This window comes from Myripristis murdjan, chromosome 1 (genome assembly GCF_902150065.1).
Source record: "Myripristis murdjan chromosome 1, fMyrMur1.1, whole genome shotgun sequence".
NCBI lineage: Eukaryota > Metazoa > Chordata > Actinopteri > Holocentriformes > Holocentridae > Myripristis > Myripristis murdjan.
The window spans coordinates 21,804,547-21,825,395 of NC_043980.1; the positions used below are offsets into that span (position 1 = coordinate 21,804,547).

The 20,849-nt window shown below is 44.0% G+C and overlaps 1 protein-coding gene and 1 non-coding gene across 2 annotated transcripts; one reads left to right on the plus strand and one right to left on the minus strand.

The window, feature by feature from the left end:
- Positions 1–72, plus strand: trnap-agg (transfer RNA proline (anticodon AGG)). The gene has a single exon. It is a non-coding gene; the product is annotated as a tRNA-Pro (tRNA).
- A 722-nt stretch (positions 73–794) lies between these two features.
- On the minus strand, positions 795–19,134 carry klf3 (Kruppel like factor 3 (basic)). Its single transcript, XM_030057830.1, is given in 6 exon segments — positions 795–3,291; positions 3,879–4,042; positions 6,608–6,758; positions 8,434–9,052; positions 9,605–9,665; positions 18,867–19,134. Coding segments are annotated over 5 exon segments (1,158 nt in total). The 5' UTR covers positions 9,647–9,665; positions 18,867–19,134; the 3' UTR covers positions 795–3,109.
- Between the last annotated feature and the right edge of the window lie 1,715 nt (positions 19,135–20,849).

Below are 20,849 nucleotides of genomic sequence, written 5' to 3' on the forward strand. Positions count from 1 at the left end.
GGCTCGTTGGTCTAGGGGTATGATTCTCGCTTAGGGTGCGAGAGGTCCCGGGTTCAAATCCCGGACGAGCCCAGTTTTTTTTTTCTCTTCAGTGTCAGCTCTGTATCAACATCTGTGTCTAAAGTCTGAATTTAGGCTACAAAATATTGAGGAACTACTAAGGAAGGTTCATGGGCGATTCAAAGTAATCTAGAATGATCATGCACACACACACACACACACACACACACACACACACACACACACACACACACACACACACACACAGTCGTGTTTCCATCACTTCAGAGGACATTACATTGACTTACATTCATTTCCTGGAGATTTATCCTAACCTTAACCCTAACCACTACCTGCCTAACCCTAACCTTAACCTAACCCTAAAATTATCTTACCTTTAAATCAAGTCTTCACCCTAAAATTTGATGATTTTCACTTATGGGGACTTATGGGGACACAACATTAGCAATACCTAGTACACACACACACACACACACACACACACACACACACACAGACTTTTACTCCTGTTTGCACCTCATGAAGATGGTTGTAATTTTGTTGTATTATTATATATTGATGTATAAATCATAAGTTACATTAACCGTCACCCCGATCTAAACCTAAAATTGTATCACAGCCTAAAAAGGTCCATTCTCTCAAAGTCAGCACTTCAAGTCATCCTCAAGCACCCCCCCCCCCCCCCCCCCCCCCCCCCCCCCCCACACACACACACACACACACAAAGACACACAAAAACACAGAACATAATACTCAACACACAATTCTGCAAATATTATCAATAAGTTTATTAAGTGGTATGAATATTTTGTTTTAAAATAATATGCAAAACTGCAAATAGACCTGTACAGTATATGTTCACAGTTTAACACGTTCCCTTTGAATTGCCAACTTAGATTAAAAGAGATAGGGTTTCTTATAGCCACAACTTTATAAAAATGTATAATATCCATTGTTATGAGAGTATCAAAATCATGCTTAATAAAAACCTTTAATTGCCCTTTCAGTCTAATGATCAATTATAAAATATATTACAACTTACAGAATTTGCAGAGATACAAAAAACATATACAAGCAAAACCGTAAAGAGTATCCAGGAGCAGATGTAGATCAGCTGAATTGCTACAATCTGTGCGTTTGTGTGCATGTGTGTGTCAGTGTGCGTGTGTGTGTGTGTGTGTGTGTGTGTGTGTGTGTGAGTGTGAAAATTGAGAAGCAGGTCACGCACTCTCCTGGTGTTACACGATTATGACATAACTGAACCCATCAATGACCCTGCTGAAGGTTTCCAATCAAACTGACCAATAGATGCATCAATAGAATAAAATTTATGTGACTTGCTAAATGTTTGGCTTTGGGAATGTTTATATACTGTATATAAAGTGCACATTCTCCTGGAGACATGTACAAAGACGCTATGTACAAATTTTTTTTTTTTTTTTTTTTTTTTTTTGTTCACCAGAAGTTGATAAGAGCTTTGTTCCAAAACAGAGGCACCTACTCGTTTGCTTTCGCAACGGTGGCATGAATAAAACAAATTATGGCCTACTTAGAAGCGTATATCCTGTAATACCTTTATAAAATTGGAATAATTTGCAAATATTGCAATTTTGAGTGTTGACAAATTGGTGTTTTCTCTCCAAAATGGATGTCTTACACTGTGGGTTGGAATAAAACCCTTCACCTGCTCCTGCAAACAAAACATTAAGAGCAACTTTCCCTGCTTTGCACTTTGTATTTTCCCATATAAAAAGTGTCATAGAATAGAAAAGAATACCACTGTGTCACATCACAAACCAAAAATAGTTCATATTAAAGATACACTTGATACAAGACAATGCTAAGACATAGACGCAAGACGTTGCTTCTACCCTTGAACCAAATGACAGGCGTCTTTCCTCATGAAACAGTAATGCCCTTGTGTAGGAATTTAGCTTTCACATTTCTGAATGAAAAGATAAAGACACTTCACTCCAAGAACGTCCCCTTTCAACCCAAATACCAAAAGCACACAAGACCAAGGCTGAGCTGCTTTTAATAAGTGCATGTTTTCTGCTGTATGTGCATTTGTGTGTGTTTATGTGTGTGAATGCATGCATATGTGTGTGTCTGAGGGAGAGAGAGAGCAAGTATTAGCTACCTGTGTTTAAAGTCACTTCATGATGTGAGCTGGTAGAGGCAGATGAGGTGTGTGGTGCTGTATGGAGGCCGGAGCGGTACAAGAAGGAAGGGTTAGCATTAGCGTCCTGTCACATGTAGCAGTGCTGATGAAAACAAGCTGAAATTCTGCATGACACAACATGTAGGTATGTTATGACATAGACTATACATTCTGAAAACTTTCCTGGATAGGAAAACATGGAAGTTTCACATTATATTGGCATAGCTAGCGGTTGAGAGTAATCAGATGTGTGTGTGTGTGTTTGAAAGTCCCCAGTCTTTAGGTGTGAATGTGATAGCTTGAAGGCATTTTGTTCTGCACATAAAGAAATGAGAGGTTATGTATGGAGAAAAGAAGCTTGAGTATGCTGTGTGTGTGTGTGTTTGTGTCTCAGACGGATGGATGTTGTTTTCTAGGCTGTAGAGTGCAGAGTCGGGATTGTTGCAGTTTGGTTCTTCGGCCTCACGAGGGCGCCGGTCTCAGTCCAGCTGAGACGCTGCAGCCCCCTTGTGCTATAAGTGGCTGGACCCTTTGCAACCGATCGGAGGTCAGGTACAACAATACCTCCCCTCCTGTCTCTTGATGTTGGTAATGTGCTGATGATGAATCTGCAGAGAGATTTTTTTTTTTAAAAAAAAGAAGGAGGTGCAACAGCAACAATTTGGATGGGTGAGGAAGAAGAGGATGGATAGATGGTGTGATGGTTAGAAGGCTGACACCAGCTCACAATCAGGCTTGTGAGGTGAAAGGGTCTTAGCTTACACCCTGAGGAACATTTCCCCACACCCCATCATGTCCAATGGTTAAGGCCAGCTCTTTAACTCCTCAAGTTAGAGTGGTACAGTCCCACATTGCATCCACCACCGAGCTTCTTTCAAGTTGTGCGGAGGCGTCCGTACCCCCTGCCTGTAGGTGTGTGTGTGTGTTTCACACCAGGAGGTGGCGTTTCTTGTGCAGAGCCAGGTGGTCAGAGCGGGAGAAGCTGCGTTCACAGTCGGGGCACTGGAATGGTTTCACTCCTGTGTGCTTGCGGAAGTGTCTCGTCAGTTCATCGGAGCGGGCAAACTTCCACGTGCAGCCCTCCCACATGCACTTGTAGGGTTTCTCACCTGCAGATGGATCATGGCTTTAGTTTATTTGTGTATTTCTAAGGGACAAGTTCAGACAACACTGGCAACTGCATTCACAAAGTCTGATGCACTGTGCATGTGTTTTTAGCCAAGACTAATTTCCAACCCTAGCCCACTAATGGGTGTTAAAAACCAAAGGAATTCGAACATAAAACTCGATTTTACGTTCAGTTTAACTCATAAAACTCATCACAAATCAGAAATTCATCACAAATTCTAATCATAAAGTACATCAATCCAATGACACCAACAGAAAAGAAAATAAGTGCAATAATTCTTTCAATTCTTAAGTACATATATCTGTATGATCACTACAGTAATGCCTAACAGTCTCCTGCTGCCACACTCCATGTGTTCATGGTGTTATACTGAAGTCTAGAAACAAATTACTCAAATATTGATGGACGTTATGAAGATATCTAAGCATAAGCCTGAGGACTGCATAGATAATAAACAATCCAAGAGAGAAAGAGCAGAAAAAAATGAAAAAAGAGGTTCAAGAAAGGTTTGTGTTTGTACACTGTGTGACAACACCCGCCTTATGCATTAAGTGTCAGATTTCTCACCTGTATGTGTCCTGCGGTGTGCTTTAAGGTGGGAGCTCTTGGTGTAACACTTTGTTGCAGCCTCCGAATCACAGCGGTGGATTCTCCGCTTTTTTCAGGGAGTCATGGGAATCAACGGGAGAGTATGTTTTGTTCCTGAATGGCCGATTACTGAGGGTGTTACCCTTAGAGAGAGAGAGAGAGAGAGAGAGGTAGAGAGAAGATTATATTAGAGAGAGAAGTTACCGCTGTTAATCCATTCCTCCATGTGACCAGCAGGGGGGCTGGTGTTGTATAAATCTGGCCTCCGGTTTAGCGTTGAAATCAAAGTGCAAGCATTATTTGGCTGCTATGACTGTCTTTAGAAGGCAGAATGAAAAACAGTTCACCTGTCTTATAAGAAATCCTAGAAGTCTGTTGTTGTCTGTTTAACTTATACACAGAAATACACAGAAACACAGAAATCAAATCTATTTAGAAAAAAAAAAGTAGGAGACACACTCAGACTGCACTGGACTTATTGCTTGTTTTGTATTTTGGTGTAAAATAATGGTATGAATGTGCACTGGTGCTACTCTTAATAATAGCAGAAGAGAATGGAATAGAAAACAATAGAACAGAACAGAACATGAAAGTTATTAAGTCAAGTGCTTTTCACCAGAAAAAGTAAAACAAGAAGAAGCTGTCCTTCCACGCCCTTGCAAAAGTGTGTGTGTGTGTGTGTGGGTGTGTGTGTAAGTGGCAGTTGAGAGCAGGTGTCAAGTGTTGAAATATGAATCCCTCACGGCTCAGTTCTGTGTAAAGGAATGTGCAGAAAATCCCCCGCGAAAGACCGACAGACACACACATAAGCATGCACACACACGCGCGCACACACACACACTTGCACACACACATACATACGCACGCTTACGCCAACCTATCATTATGTACAGTTAGTCAACCTGACCTACATACTGTATACACATATTTACATTGTCCATGTCTGTGTTTGAAGAGGTGCAGTGGTGACAGGTCGGGGCACACCCTCTTCGTTTTAAAGGTCCAATTAACTCAGTTGTCACGGTGACGGAAATGGCCTGGGTTGGCATGCGTGTGTGTGTGTGTGTATGTGTGTGTGTGTGAGTGAGGGGAGTGTGTCGAGCAAAGGGGGGTCAACAGGATAAACTGCATTTACAGACACAAAAACAAGAACAAACTGGCAACATTCCATCGCTACTATACCCGTAATTACTCCTTCTAGGAAAAGGCGTTACTCTGAAAACAAGAAAGAATGGATGGATGGAGGAGGAGGAGAACGGAGAAGAGGAGGAGGAGGTGCAGGAAAGGCAGTGGGGAGGGAGCGGAAGAGGATGGAAGCGGAGGGCCAGAGGGAGAGGAAGATGCAGATGCAGGACAATGAAAGTTAAAAAAGACAGGAAGCTCGGAGCGGGGAGGAAGGGGAGGAAGAGAGACGGGAGGAAGAGGGGGAGGCGGAGGAGGTGATGCTATTGAGATGGTTGATGTAAACGCCGGCATATGGAAAAGACGGAGATGGGAAATAAAACGATGAAAGATCAGAAATCTCAAAGTGATAGTTTGGATGCAGTCATATTTGCTTTTGCTTGATGTTGCTTTTGGTCTGTAGCGAGAATAAGAGCTTCATGGAGATGCCCTGCTCCAAAAAAAAAAAAAAAAAAAAAAAAAAATGAAGAAGATACAGACCGGAAAACAAAACAAAACAAATCTGAGCGGCGACACAAAGCTGAAAAAAAAAAATGTGTTAACCGAAGCAAAATAAAACACGGCAGGAAATAGTATGACCATTTTGGAAGCCATGGTGCCGGAGAGTGCATTGAAATTGAAACCAAAACAAAACATAAGTTGTTGTGCATCCTTCAAAACAATTTTTCGGCTCAAAATTGCATCGTTTTCCAGTCTATATCCTCGTCGTCGATTTTGGAGCAGTACACTCCGGAGAAGCTCTTGTTCTTGTGACAGGGATGGATTTAATGGACTGGACCTGGTGGATGTATTACACTCGCTTTGACCAGGAAATACCAGAATATACTTAAGAATGTGTGCTATCACTTTAAATGCAATGGTGGAAAAAAGGAATACAATGAACACTACATGGAGTATGTGTGTGTGCGTGTGTGTTTGTGTCTAGTCAGAGCTGGTTTACGACAGCGTGAAGGAATGGGTGTCGTGTTTCTGCCCGTGTGTTATCTCCACTGCGTTTCTCATGTCTTGCGTGTCCTTAAACTGCCCTAAAATCACTTCCCCCTCTCCCACATTCACACCACGACAGTGTGAAACGTGCGTGTTGAAATGCTTGCCCCGAGCGCACCAGCGCAAGACAACTAACTCCTTTTGCTTGAGAAAATGCAAATCCGACACGTTCTCCCAAAGAGTTACTGGAAATTTGTGTGCTAATCACAGTGAATTATTAAAATAAGGACTGTTAGGGGGCTGCACCTGCACTTACAGGGAAAAATCAAAACAGGAACAAAGGAGAAACACATCAAAAATAAGTCTCGAACCACCACTACCGTATAAGTGACAGGGGAACACAGCAACACACAGCGACCCTTGTGAAACCTTCAGTCCCTTTCGGTATTTCATCAACAACAGTGTCCCTTTCAAACTTCTTACTGTCTAGATTTGAAGGCAGTTGTCATGCTGTAGTTTTAGTTCTCTCTCTTTTCTTTCCTCTCTCTCTCTCTCTGTGTGTGTGTGTGTGTGTGTGTGTGTGCGTGCGTGCCACTCACTCGCTGTAGTCGTTTGGTATCCTGATGACTGATGAGGTCATCTCGTGGCTGCTGTAGGAGTCGTGAGCGTGCTCAGGGCGAGGCTCTGTTTTGATTGGCTTCTGCAGGTCATGGGCGTCGCCTCGGAGCTCCAGGGGTTTTGCCGAGAGTGCTGGGGCGATAAAAAATCATAAATTCAAAACGTGAGCTGATTAATATCGGCAGCAAGTGAAATCAAACGTGCAGGGACCCTGGTCCGAATGTTAAGTGTCTTTTGTTTAACATTGTGATTAATTATCCTCCTTTATTACTATTATGATTATTTCTCTATCGGGTGATATGTAACACTTTTCCAAAACGGGGTACATCAATGACTAAAACATGCCAAAAGTATATATTATACCTTGTCATATATTAAGAGTTAAGAATAACCATGATTAAAGTAGTAATTACAGTCAATAGAGTAAGACACACAATGGAGTCATTAATACTTAAAGCCAGTAGAGTAACACAATAACATGATAGATTTGATAAACAATCATTAGTAATGTGGATATGATGAACAAGAACGCGGAGGCAAATAACAGAACAGCTACCACAGTCTAGTAAGTGCAGAAAATTCCATATTTTTACAGTAATGCAGCCTTTAACCCTCCTGTTATATTCACATTTTTGAACATCTTTTATGTTTGTGGTCAATTTGACCCCTGCAGTTTAAACTTCCATGAAATTATTACAACTAAAATTGTTATCAAAGTTTATGTGTCAAGTACTTTATGTTTCTTTGTTGATTACCTAAATAGCCCTTTAAATAAAACATAACTCCCCCCCACCCCCACTTATACATCCAGTATTCGTATTACGTGACAATTGAAAAATAAGCAAATCACCATAAAATCTCACTGATTGATCTAAAATTGGAAAGAAATATTAATTTTTGGTGTTTTAATGGCTTTATATTATTTCTAAGTACAGATTTTTGTTATTTATAACCAATGTGTTACAAAGTGTGTACAGGACATTGAAAACATCATCATGTGAATTTCATGTTTACCTGGTAGTACCCATTACATTAGGAACACTCATTAAATATGAAGCAAAAAAAAAATGATGTTAATCATTTATTTAGAGACGTTAAACATTGGCTGGGGTCAAATTGACCCCAAACATAATAGGAGGGTTCAAACTATTAACGCCACATGACAAAGTTCAAAATCAAGGAAGATAACCGTATATGGACAAAAGTATTGGGACACACCGCTTAATCGCTGAATTCAAGTGTTTCATTCAGTCCCATTGCCGGAGGTGTATAAAATCTAGCACCTGGCCATGCAGTCTGCCGTTTCAAACATATGTGAAAGCATGGGTCGCTCTGAAGAGCTCAGTGAATTTGAGCGTGGTACTGTAATAGTGATGTGACAGCATGCCACAAGTCAGCTGGGTGATGACATGGTTGGGTGTGTTTGCTGTGGCAGAACTTGACTCCCATCCAACACATTTGGGATGAATAAGAGTGGCAACTGCGAGCCGGGACCTCTCATCCAACATCAGTGTCTGACCTCACAGATGCTCTTCTGGATGAAGGGGCAAAAAAGTCCCACACACACACTCCTAAATCTTGTAGAAAGCCTTGGAAGCTGTTAAAGCGGCAAATGGGGGACCAACTCCATATTAATGCCTCTGGATTTAGAATGGGATGTCATAAAAACTTCTATGGGTGTAATGTGTAGGTGGCCCAGTACTTTTGTCCATATAGTGTATGTTGTCATAATCGTGATAACAATATCACATCGGTATATGACCCAACCCTAGCGGGCGAGAGAGACAGAGAGAGAGATGACCCTCACCTGTCTTGTGCTCCCTGCTTCCCTGCTGCTGCCGCTGCTGTTGGCTGTGATGATGATGATGGTGATGCTCGTCATCACTGGCGACGGGGGGACTGACCATGATTGGCTGGTGCAAGTGGAGGTGGGGAGGGTAAAGGACAGAGAGCGGCTGCAGCATGACCGGAGACAGCATCAGCCTTGGTTCCTGGATGACCCCGGAGCCCGAGCCAATCAGAGGAGTCAGCACGGCGGAGTAGGGCAGGGAGGAGGGGTGAGGTGGCGGCGGGAGCGTGAGGGAGGGTGAGGAGCGTTGCGGCTGTGGTGGCGGCTGGGTCTGGTGCGGGGAGAGGCGAGGCGAGGCACGGCTCCAGGAGCTGTAGGGGGAAGGCGGAGAGCTACGAGCGGAGGCGGGGGAGGAGGAGGAGGAACAGGGAGGGGAGGAGGAGGAAGAGGTGGAGGAGGAGCGCTTGCTGACGGAAAGGTCGACGGGCTCGAGCTGGGTGTGTGTGGGGTTGCTCGTGGGGTGGGACTGGCTGAAGGTGTGTGTGTGGGGGGCGTGGTAGAGGTGGGCTGTGCCAGCCAGGTGAGAGAAGATCACTCCATAGGCCTCCGAGGTTTTCACTAATGAAGGGTAGAGTGACTGGGGGAGGAGGGGAGGAGGTGAAGGGGGGCAAACAGGGAAAGCGGGAAAGAAAAAAAACAACTGTTCAAATTTCCGTTTCGCACTGAGTAACAATGAAAACATGTTTCAACCACACAAACAACCAAAGCAAGCCAAAAATTTCAGCACTGGAGTGGATAACAGTTATGCACTGTATGTGTTTTCATTAGTGCAGTGTGTGTGTGTGTGTGTGTGTGTGTGTGTGTGTGCCCATTGTATGCAAATATCCACTGTACAGCAGCCTGTTTGTCCAGGAAGAGCCGGAATGTGGGAACCAGTCTGTCTAGACACGTAGCAGGAGTGTGTGTGTGTGTGTGTGTGTGTGTGTGTGTGTGTGTGTGTATGTGTGTGTGTGTGTGTATGGGTCAGGTTGACTGTAAGGCATTATAAAACATGCTCAGGCTTGTGTGAGCAAGCAATGGTGATGGGAGCACATACACACACACAAAAAAACATCCATGCATGCATTAACACCCAAATGCACACTTACACACACACACACACACACACACACACATACACAAGCCTTACCGTCTCCATGTCTGTCTTCAAAGGGTAATCATACATCAGCATGGCTGCACAGGGCAGGCTCCTGCAACACACACACACACACATACACACACACACACACACACACACACACACACACACACACAGCCATCAGTATACATAACATACACACCATCATAATTTGAGGCTGACTGTCAACAGCTGTAATATTGAGGAAGTGAAGTCATTAGTGATTTTAGGTAGTTCAACATGGAGGCCAAATGATTCATGACCAAAAACTTCACGTCTTTTAATCTGTGTCATTTTCATCTTTTAATCATCAATAAAAAAAAAAAAACACCCTCTAAAAAAAACAACTTCTTCTCAAGTCTGAAAACAAGATATTGATAGCAAAACCACCCAGTGACACACATAGTACTAGAAACACCCACCCACACACACACACAGACACACACACACACACACACACACGCACACACGCACCCTGTTGTGATGACATTAGGATGACAGGAAGCTGTGCCTCTGTTCTGACAACAGATTGCGAGAGGTGAGGCAGAAGTGATGAAAAGAAAATCACTTCAAGTACAGGGAGGCTGAGGAGGGTCTGGAGTTAAGTACAGGTGACTGGAATGTGTGTGGTTTGTTTGCGTGCATGTGTGTACGTCTGCGTACAAGTGTATACATGAGCGCATACAACACTGCAATTCCTGTAAATTGCAGCCGACAATGGCCATACATAAATATGTCTCTGTCAGATTTTATGTCTCTTCTCCTCCTCTCTGTTCCCGCTGCTTTCCTAGAGAGTGGCTCACTGGCAATCTGTCGTTCATGTTCACAAACATATCTCATCGCTCTGGCAGTTTTTGAGGCCGTGGGGCCGCATAAAAGACTTAACAACATGGGTGTTGTCCGAAGACACTTGACACACAGACAATGCAGACAGCTTTATGTTGTGTCGTTTTACAAGCTTGTACGCCTCATTCCAGGTGTAACGTGGCTGGAAACCCGTCTATTTCGTGTCGGGCCGTGGCTGCGACGACGACGAGGAACTCGACTTGCAGGTCAGTAACTCACAGATCTCACACAGATCTGTCATCTGCAAGGAAATTTCTCATCGCTTTGGCACCAGTTTAGGATCACTCTTTTATGAGGAGCCTATTTTGGCCAAAAGTTTACATGAATTCAAAATGTAACAGGGGAGCATCACGTGACCAGCCCCTAACTCACACCAGAAGCAAGCAAGCGTTCACCCGATGACATCGCCTTGGGAAGTGCCCCGACACGATCCACCATCTTTTAAAAGTCACACAAAGAGAAACCAGAAACTTTGAGTATACTTATTTTGTGCACATTCCGCCTCTGTTTTTTCCTGTCAAAAATGAGTGGGCACCTGTTCATGGTGAGTAACGCTCTTACTTGAATTTATAACATTTGTGCTCCAGCCACGGCTCTGTTTTATAATTCAGGATCATGTAACCTGTGCTGGGAAACATCATAAAGAAACAGGACACCTCTCCACCTCCAAGATAAGCCTCACTACCTCCATATCTACTCTCCCCAGCAGGGAAAATACAGAAGTTTAAGCACTTTAAACGCTTTAGAGGCTTGGTAATGATGCATCCTCGACATGTCACTAAAATAAAGGCAAAGCAGCTGATCTCTTAACCCCCAAACGGGGCACCACAGTGCTTCCTGCAAGTGTGGACATCATTGAAACTATAGGTTGCTATTCATTTTTTCATGCTGACCTTGAATTTTCTTCATTTCCTGCTCGGAATAGGTGTGATGTAAAATTCTACACAGCACGGTGCTACCAGTTGCCATGACGGTCAACCTCCAATAAAAACTAGAAAGTAAAAAAAAAAAACTCAACATAAATGTAGCATTAGCTACTGTACAGCCAGCTTACACTGAGCAAGGAATGTACAGGAGATTTTTATGTAAATATAAAAGTTCTTTCACGCATTCCTTGATGTTGAAAGCGATTCGTTTTGGTAGGATGACTAGGCAAGTTACATGACGGTATGTTTTCAGCTCGCCGGTGTAAATGGATATCCTTCGCAGAAAAGCAACCACTTGATGCTTCCTTAAACCTTTGCCAAATTAAAATACCTAACTTCTAAGATGAGACTCTCTGAAGTGGCGGAGCTTTGTTAAAAATGCTGCCCGTCCACCAAGCTTCCCTGAAATCGACAGACCCGTGGTGTTTGTGTATGTACACACACACAAAAACACACACACACAGAAACACCTAATGCCACCTCCACCTACTGTGGCGCTGTCAGTGTTTGGAGCAAAAGTGTATGGGGTTTCAAAGGTGGTTCCGGTTACCTTGCTTTTGAATGGCCAGGTGCAGCCATGATGACTCTGTTTGAGCGCCAGCAAGTGTGTGTGAGTGCAATTCTGTGTGTGCGCTCACTGAAGCATTAAGGCAACATGAACTGTCAAAGAATGTACCCTAAGGGAGCCTGTGTGTGTGTCTATGTGTGTGTATTTGTGTGTGTGTGTGTGTGAGACCTGGTTAAAGTCCACAGTCTGGAGACAAGTTAGCCTTTAATTATTAACAAATGGGCGAGAACACAGGGCGTCACACCCAACCAAACACTCACATGCAAACACACACACACACACACACACACACACACACACACATAAAGAGAGTCCAGATGGGGGCCAGTCCAGTAGGAGAGCAGGATGCTTTCTTGCTCAGTCAGGAAGGGTGTGAACATGACGACTGAGGCCTCGCCCTTCGTTTGGCTCCAAAAAATAGACTGTGGACTGTGTGTGTGTGTGTGTGTGTGTGTGTGTGAGAGAGAGAGAGAGAGAGAGAGACAGAGAGAATGGGGGCAGAGAGAGAGAGAGAGAGAGTATGTGTATCTTTGAGGGTGTGTGTTCTAATCCTGGTTCGTATTGTTGTGCTTCAGTTCAACTTCAGGTCAAACCGTTGTCATACAGACAAGGTGACGGCATCAACCAGGTACCGAGCACAAACAGAGAGATAACGCAGAATAGAGAGGCAACTTCCTCTATGCCTCTGAGCCGCCGGTGCTGGGAAAGCTACAGAGACAGGAGACAAAGCGGAAGCTGCTGTAAAAGTCCCCATACCTTGACTCTGCCTTAAATCTGCAGTTGAAAAATTTCCAAACAATTCCTCATGTGGGTGGTTATGCACATTCGGTGAAAAAAAAAAAAGGGACGTCAACCTGTGACGCATCAATCTCAACAGTCATCATCCATGGCTTTGTTTGTCTGACAGATAAATTTAAAGACTGACAGAGAGACTCCTGAAATACTCTTAAATGGAAATTACCCTGTCGCTTCGGGGATGGGCTCAGCTGGAGAGCAAGATTTACAGTTTCGTGTCTCTATATGTGTGTGTGTGTGTGTGTGAGAGAGTCATGTGTGAGCCTTTATGTGCATCGCTGCACATGTATGTTTTCATGTCAAAGAAAATGCCATACTTTGGGCAGGTCCCTGACAAAGGCACCGCTCTGGGCTATAAGAAACCTTTTAGAAGCAGATGATAACTTTTTTAAGAAGCACAGGAAGTGTCAGCTAAGACAAATATCATGAAGTGATAACAGTACCCTCCAGGTCAAACGCCTGTCATATTTCCCCTTACATGCTCGCTGACCTGCAGATGAAGCTGATTCATGTAGACCGAGACAGCGAGGGATGTGTTACACCAAGTTTGGTGGGCCAAATCTGCCAGTCAGGGGCAGGTGGTAAGTTAAAGGGTAGTGAAAAAAAACTTGCGCCACATTCTGTTGTATTAGCAAATACTTCATACTGTTTGCCTGTATTTGGTGCCAGATGGTTGGGTTTCACTGTGTAGGAAAATTAAAAGAAAACTGGATCAGGTAACATTTCACAACAAGACGGAGAAAAGACAAATCGCTCCTTTAGCGCTGTATCAAGTGCACTGTGGTCATTTTTTAAATAAACTGGTATGGGAATTTTGAATTCAGTTTGTTTTGACTCTACCTCAGTCTTATATAGTAGGTTGTATTTTTAGATCTACATTTATTCACTATGATACAAATCATAACATGACACATGTATAATGAGGTCCTTGCCCAGCACCACAAAAAAAAAAAAAAAAACACAGACAATTCCTGGGAAGAAATTCAATTTCACTGCTTGACATCTTTCCTGTTAAACCTGCGCAAATCATAAGACCTTGGACCCACTGAGGTAAAAGCCACCCTGCAGCTGGAGCTCTTCCAAAATCAATGTTACATCAACCGGCTGACAGATAACGTCATGATTCATGGCAGCGAGAAACTTATCTCAGATCTGTGTTACAGGATGATCGCCTGCCTGTTCCTGTAGGATACACAAATAAGCAGCTGGTCCATCCCTTACCTTACTTTAAAAAAAAAAAAACAAAAAAAAAAAACACTTTTTATCGTTCAGGTGAAAGATCAATGGTCACACACACACACACAGTGTAGGGACCAGTGTGTACTGCAACTCCTTGGTAAATAAGTAGCCTACCGGGTCGTACACCGCTCAGGAGTATTTGCTCTCTGTGTGCTTACATGTGGGTGTGTGTGTTTGTGTGTGTCAAGTGTGGTCTGCAAATATTGTCCTTCTAGGTCAGTAGAGCTACTGTGTACTCAACTCCAACCCTCTCAGCAAACACTTCCTTCTCTTCTTCTCCTCTCTCTCTCTCTCTCTCTCTCCAGTGTCGGACTCCTCCCTCCATATCATCCTCTTCCTCTGCACTTTTATCTCAACGTCTGATGTGTTTTTCACTCTGTCCTGTCGCACGTTTAATCCGCCACCTGAAACACTCTCAGTCGCATCTCTTCCTCTCGCTCTCCCCCCTCCCCGTTCCTCTTTCATTCTCTTTCTCTCTGTGTTTCTATGCGAAGAGCCGAGCATGAATGATATAAAAAAAAAACATGACTGAAGGGGAAAATATTGTGGCTTGGAGTCCCTGGCTACTGGCTCAACCACACACACACACACACACACACACACACACACACACACACACGCAAAGTTTCTGCTGGCTCAACAGAATACACACACTAAATCACTAAAAGACTAAATTATTACAGACACTCACACATGCACAAACACACACTGACACAGACACACACGCACGCAAACACACTCCTAATGGCAACAGGCTGGAGATGATGAGATCACCAGAGAGACCAGAAACCTCCAGACAACAGCTTTGTCCAAGAACACGCCGCAATAGACACACACACACACACACATACACGCACACACACACACACTAGACCCTTACACCACAGTCCTCGATCCTCTTCCTCTGAATCCCACTCTTGCTTTTCTTCCATTTTTTTTTCTACTACCTATTTTCCAGCTTCTTTCCTGTTCTGTCTTTGACCTCTGCTGTGCTGCTCCATAACGGCAATAAACGAATGACAACAGATGAAACAATGTCGTGTTTATCACATCAAACATGGGAGTCGAAAACTCGTAAACAGCTTGCAGCGGGAAGCGCCGTGTACACATGCTGACTCACATCTCGTCCCGACTACCTACTTCTAACCCCAACAGGAACTTCACTGTTTACACTTTACACTCTTCATTGGGTGAATCATCGGGCCGGCAAGTCACCTGACAGGGAACACAATAAAACTTTCCTGCTCCACAGTTTTAGCCTCCTAGTGTGCTCCTCTCACCCCCTATTTCAAATTTCACACGGCTTCACGCTCTTCAGAATTAGCTCATTTATGTTGCTCTCCTCCCATCCAAGTTTACGTCCCTCTTTCAAGCCCCTGGCCCTGCAACCCCTGTTGTGCCTCCTTAATCTTTAGTTTGAACCTCCTTACCTCACTCCCTAGCCCCTTATTAAACCCCCCTTTCCTCCTGACTCCGTTGTTTCGATCCTTACCTCACTCAACGTGCTCTAGTCCCTTAATAAAGACTTCTATCCAGCAAATTTGACTTCTTACTGCCTTGATCGAAATCCTTACCTCTCCACTCCTTATTTCCTCGTCCCTTGTTCCTATGCCCTCCATCCCTACTCCCTTGTTTCCACTCCTTACCTCTTTCCTCACTCCCTAGTCCCCTGACAAAGCTTCCTATCCTTTCTTTTTACCATGTTGAAACTCATTGCCTCACTCCCTCTTCCCCTAATAAGGCCTCCTATCTTCCCTTATCCCTTGTTTACACTCCTTACCTCTCTCCTCACTCCCTAGTCCCCTAATGAAGCCTCCTATCCTCCCTATCCCCTTGGTTAAACTCCTTACCTCTGTGCTGTCTCCCTTGCCCGCTAATAAAGTCTCCTATCCTCCAAGTTTGACTCGATGCTCCTGAGTTTCAACTCCTTGCCTCTCTCCTCACTTCCTAGTCCCCTAATATAGCGCCTATCCTCTAACTTTGGCTACCCATTCCCTACTATGAGCTCTTCTCACCCTTAAACAACCACACACACACGCACACACACACGCACACACACACGCACACAGCACATCCATAGCCCCTCTTAGCTCCTCGCCACAGCAGACTGTGAGGCTGCGGGCCTGCAGACCTCAGGGGGAAGCCAGAGGGGGCCATCAACAGGGGAGAGGAAACAGGATCCATCATCACACACACATATACACACACACACACACACACACACACACACACGCACGCATGCCGATACACACATCTGAGGAAGCAGTACTCAAACACAAGCGGAGAGAAAGACTATGTCAAAGAAACACACACACACACACATATGTATGTATGTATGTGCACGCACCTCAAGCCACACTTGTCCTAAGAGAGCGAGGCTTTGAGGCTTTCCAGACAACTGAGGACAGAGGGAAAGAGAAAATGAAAGAGGTTGCCAGGGAGAGAGAGAGAGAGAGAGAGAGAGGGAGAAGGAGAGAAAGAGAGAGAGTGAGAGAGAGAGAGAGAGAGGGAAGCGGAAGCCCTCACAGTTTAGTCTGACTGTTATTATTTCCACACTGTGTGATGGGTCGGTGGGGGGGGGGGTGTAGAGGAGAAGAGGAGGAGAGGGGCCAAATGGGGGGTGCTGCTGCAGGGGGCCTGTGGTTTCCTGTCTGAACCCCCTCCTCCTCCCCCTCCTCCTCCTCCTTCTCCTCATCCCTCCACCTCTTCTCTTCCCCCTTACCCAAAGAATGAGAGGAGAGAGGGGGAATGGAAGGAGAGAAAGGGCAAAGAAAACAGCCGCTGTGACCAAACTATGTCAAAATGGAAGTGGAAAGAACAAGGCAGAGACAGAAACAGGGAAGAAAATGAAGTGGGTTTCAACCAAAATATGACAAAACTTCAATAGACCTCAAACATGGGGGGGTGGGGCACGGAGGAGGGGGGTGAGAAAGAGTAACTCAGTCACAGTGGCTCAATCTGGTGGTTAGAAAGCGGTAACCGACTCATGCCGCAACAGTGTGTGTGTGTGTGTGTGTGTGTGTGTGTGTGTGTGCGTGCGTGTGTGCCGGTGTGTGTGTAAAGTTGTGTAACACATTACAGCTTTCAGGTTTATGGCTGTCTGAGAGGAGCACAGTGTCCTTAAGTCCTAATGGAGAATCACCAACTATCCTGCACCTAGGAGTTTAATGTTTAGCCCTAATGTTCCCTAGGACATGCCCTTTGAGCAGTGCGTGTGTGTGTGTGTGTGTGTGTGTGTGTGTGTGTGTGTGTTTGATCACACACACACACACACATCTGCGCATTTTGTTCCACCAGATAACATCAGCATGTTGATTCAGGAAAAGAGGCGTAGGGGTGGGTGGGGTATTTAGGGCGTGCATGTGTGTATGTGTATGTGTGTGTGCGTGTGCGTGCATGTGTGCATGCGTGTGTGCGTGTGAGTGTGTGTGTGTGTGTGTGTGTGCATCTGTGCTTGTACTAATGAGAGAAAAATAGAGAAAGCGAGGGAAATAGAAAATAAGAGAGACAGAAAAAAAGACTGAGAGAGAGGTCGCCCTCATTCCACCCTTCCACCCCCCACATCCACATCCCTCTCTCCTCCCGTCCCTCTCCCTCTCTCCCTCTCTCTCTCTCTCTCTCTGGGCTCTAAACAGGATAAGGGCTTCATGTGCCAAGTGGAATGTGTGACGCAAGCCTCAGCCTTGAAACAAAGCACAGGAAACGGAGAGAGACAGGGAGAGAAAGACAGAGAAAGACAGAGAGATTAGACAGAACGAGAGAGAGAGAGCATGTGTTTTATTGTAAAGGATGTAGTCTGAGAAAAGAGAGAGAAAAGCTCAGGTGTGACTCAATCAAATGAATGTCTTTCTTGCTGTCTCATGCTCTCTCTCTCTCTCTCTCTCTCTCTCTCTCACACACACACACACACACACACACACACACCTGTCACTTACAGTATGAGCCCCTCTGACACTGCGCAACACTAAAGGTCATTTGATTTGATTCTGCAGCTCCAGCCTTTAGTAAATGTCCATCAAACTGATGATAATAATATGAGATATTATAATCAGGTCACGTTATGATTAACACCTAACCGGCCGTTACGTGCTGATTATAACATGAAGAATAAAATGTGTTGCAGTTGTGCCAGATGAGGACAGGTAACTCCAGCCTGCAGGGTCACTCACTCTGTCTCTCTAATAAATGGCCTCTTCACTAATCTAAAAACTTTCATTTTAACTCTATTAAAAAAAAAAAAATCCAAAACAAACAAACAAACAAACAAACAAAAAAGGAGTTTTGGTGAAGGTTATAAACATCAGGACAATAATCTGCCTATGATTTTCCATAAAGTCGGTTGACGTGGTGCCAGGATTACAACTCAAGCAAATAAATTTAAATGACGCTCACTAATTGAGATTTTGACCGCAGTGAAGTGAATTACTGGCTCGGCCTGAGCTACCTCTCAGTGACAAGACTTTCACGAATTCACGGAGATACAAGTCGAGCCATGGCACTGCTAAAAATACAATTTAACCACCTCCGCCTAATTAGTTAATTAGCCAGAGAAAACGACCACAAGCAGGCATCTTAATCCCGTACACATACCACAACACTCCGGCCACTTTAATTTGGTTACAAGCCTTCAGACCATGACGAACGAGAACAATATTTATCCTGTAATAAATTTTTACAACGATACTACACAAGATCACACAGCCTATAACCTATAGCCTAAAACACCATAAAAAATTATAGGAAATAAAAAATTTTAAAAAAATGCCAATATCAACATAATTTCACTATGAAACCCCACAGGCGCTCTTTCAATCCGTAGCAGATTATAGGCTGATGGTAATAGTAAAGTCGTAGTGATTTTCCAGCTGAGGCAGAAAGTCGGGCAGAGTGTCAAACTTACTTTTCAGATGGTGGTATCGCAGTACAGTCTATTCCTGGAGAAGGGATGGTAGTTTGAGAGCTGCCTTGCTGAACGGCAATGATAAAAAATCAATTAAGCAAGTCCGCGCGGCTGAGAGTGACGCAGGCGACCGGCCGTCGTTTGTGTCACTGACATCCGTCCTCAGAAAAACAAGACGGCCCCGCTGATCGATGGCTCCACAAAAGTTCCCCAAGTTACGAAACTTGCCTGGTCTCTCTCTCTCTCTCTCTCTCTCTCTCTCTCTGCCTGTCTCTCTCTCTTTCTCTCTCTGGTCGTTCACAAACTGCTGTGAGCCTCGTCACATGATCCGCTGTCTGTTCTACATGGGGTCGGGCCGCTGGGCGGAGGCGGGGTGGGACATTGTGTGTGTGTGTGTGTGTGTGTGTGTGTGTGTGTGTGTGTGTGTGTGTGTGTGTGTGTGTGTGTGTGTATGTGTGTGTGTGTGTGTGTAGAAGGAAGAGGAAGATCTGGGCGTGACAAGGAGCAACCTCTTCCCACAAGGAACTGTATTACTATTATCATTATCATTATTATTTTTTTATTATATGAGAGTGAGAGAGAGAGAGAGAGAGAGAGAGAGAGAGAGGGAGGAGGAGAGAGAAATTTGCGTGTTTTCTTTAGTGATTTCATCATACCTCTTTTCTATTTTTTGATGGTAGTCCAGTATTTTTTTTTTTTTTTTTTTTTTACTGTTTTTAGTGTTTTTATTACACTTTTTCTTTCCCTTTCTTTGCCTTTTATTTTCCCTCTATATGCTGCCAAATCTGTTGATAAATATAAAAATGTCTTGCCAATAATGCCAATAAAGATGTAGAGTCAAAATTTGGAGGGAGAGAGGGAGAGAGAGAGAGAGAGAGAGAGAGAGAGAGAGAGAGGTGAATAAAAAAGAGCATACTGGGTCGTGCGCTGCTTCTTGCAGAGGAGCAAAATGTAACCAGTGATGTGTCTCTTCAAACTGACAGACACACACACACACACACACACACACACACACTCAGACACACACCAGAGACGTTGTAACAGCTGTTATTTCATGACTGGGTTGTACATTAGTGTCGGTGCAGCCTTTTAAGTTTGCAAACACATCCACTTTGGCTCAGGCAGCTCGGTCTGTGTGAGGAAGAGGAGCGTGGTGGGACGGAGTGATGGACGCGGCCACGCTCAGAGCTCGATGGGAGCCTGGTCATCAGAGGCTTTCCTCGGTGCAGGCAGCATGACAACTGCACAGAGCAGCAAGGAGTGTGTGTGTATATGTGTCAGCATCATACCCATGATGCACATTATATCACTCCAGTCCTGGCATTTTCATTGGTTACCACTGAAAAACAGAACTGGTTTTAAAATGTTATGATTAGTTTTAAAGGCTCTACATGGATTAGCTCCACAATAGATTACCAATCTGCTAATCTGTTTCTTGTTAAGTCTGAGGTTGCTCAATGTCAAGTCCATTCTTAATTTAACTAATTAAGAATGTCCTCTTATTGAGTTATAACATGTTGGTTCTATACAGCTTTTACTGGTTTTATTCATTTCCTCTTAACTTATTTTAATACTTGATTTGACCTTTACTGTGTGTGTGTGTGTGTGTGTGTGTGTGTTTTCCACTTTAGACTTGGCTTTTATGTATTATTTTTTTTTAATAGCACTTTTTTTTTTAATAGCACTTTTTTATAGCACTTTTTTTTATCATATAGCACTTTGGGTCAACAGGAGTTCACCCAAAGTGCTATATAAATAAAAGTGACTTAACTTGACTCTCCCCTGTGCCATAATCCAGGGTGAGTCTTTCTGTCGAGGCCCAATTCAGAGCTGCAGACTGTCACAGATTGTTAAACTACTATACAAATGAGTGCCAAAGTACACATCAGGCTCTGGTATACAGAAGGAAAGGACATTGTGTAATACCTGGTGCCACATGTTAATGTCACTAATATTGAAATCAATGGGACAGGCATGGAGAAT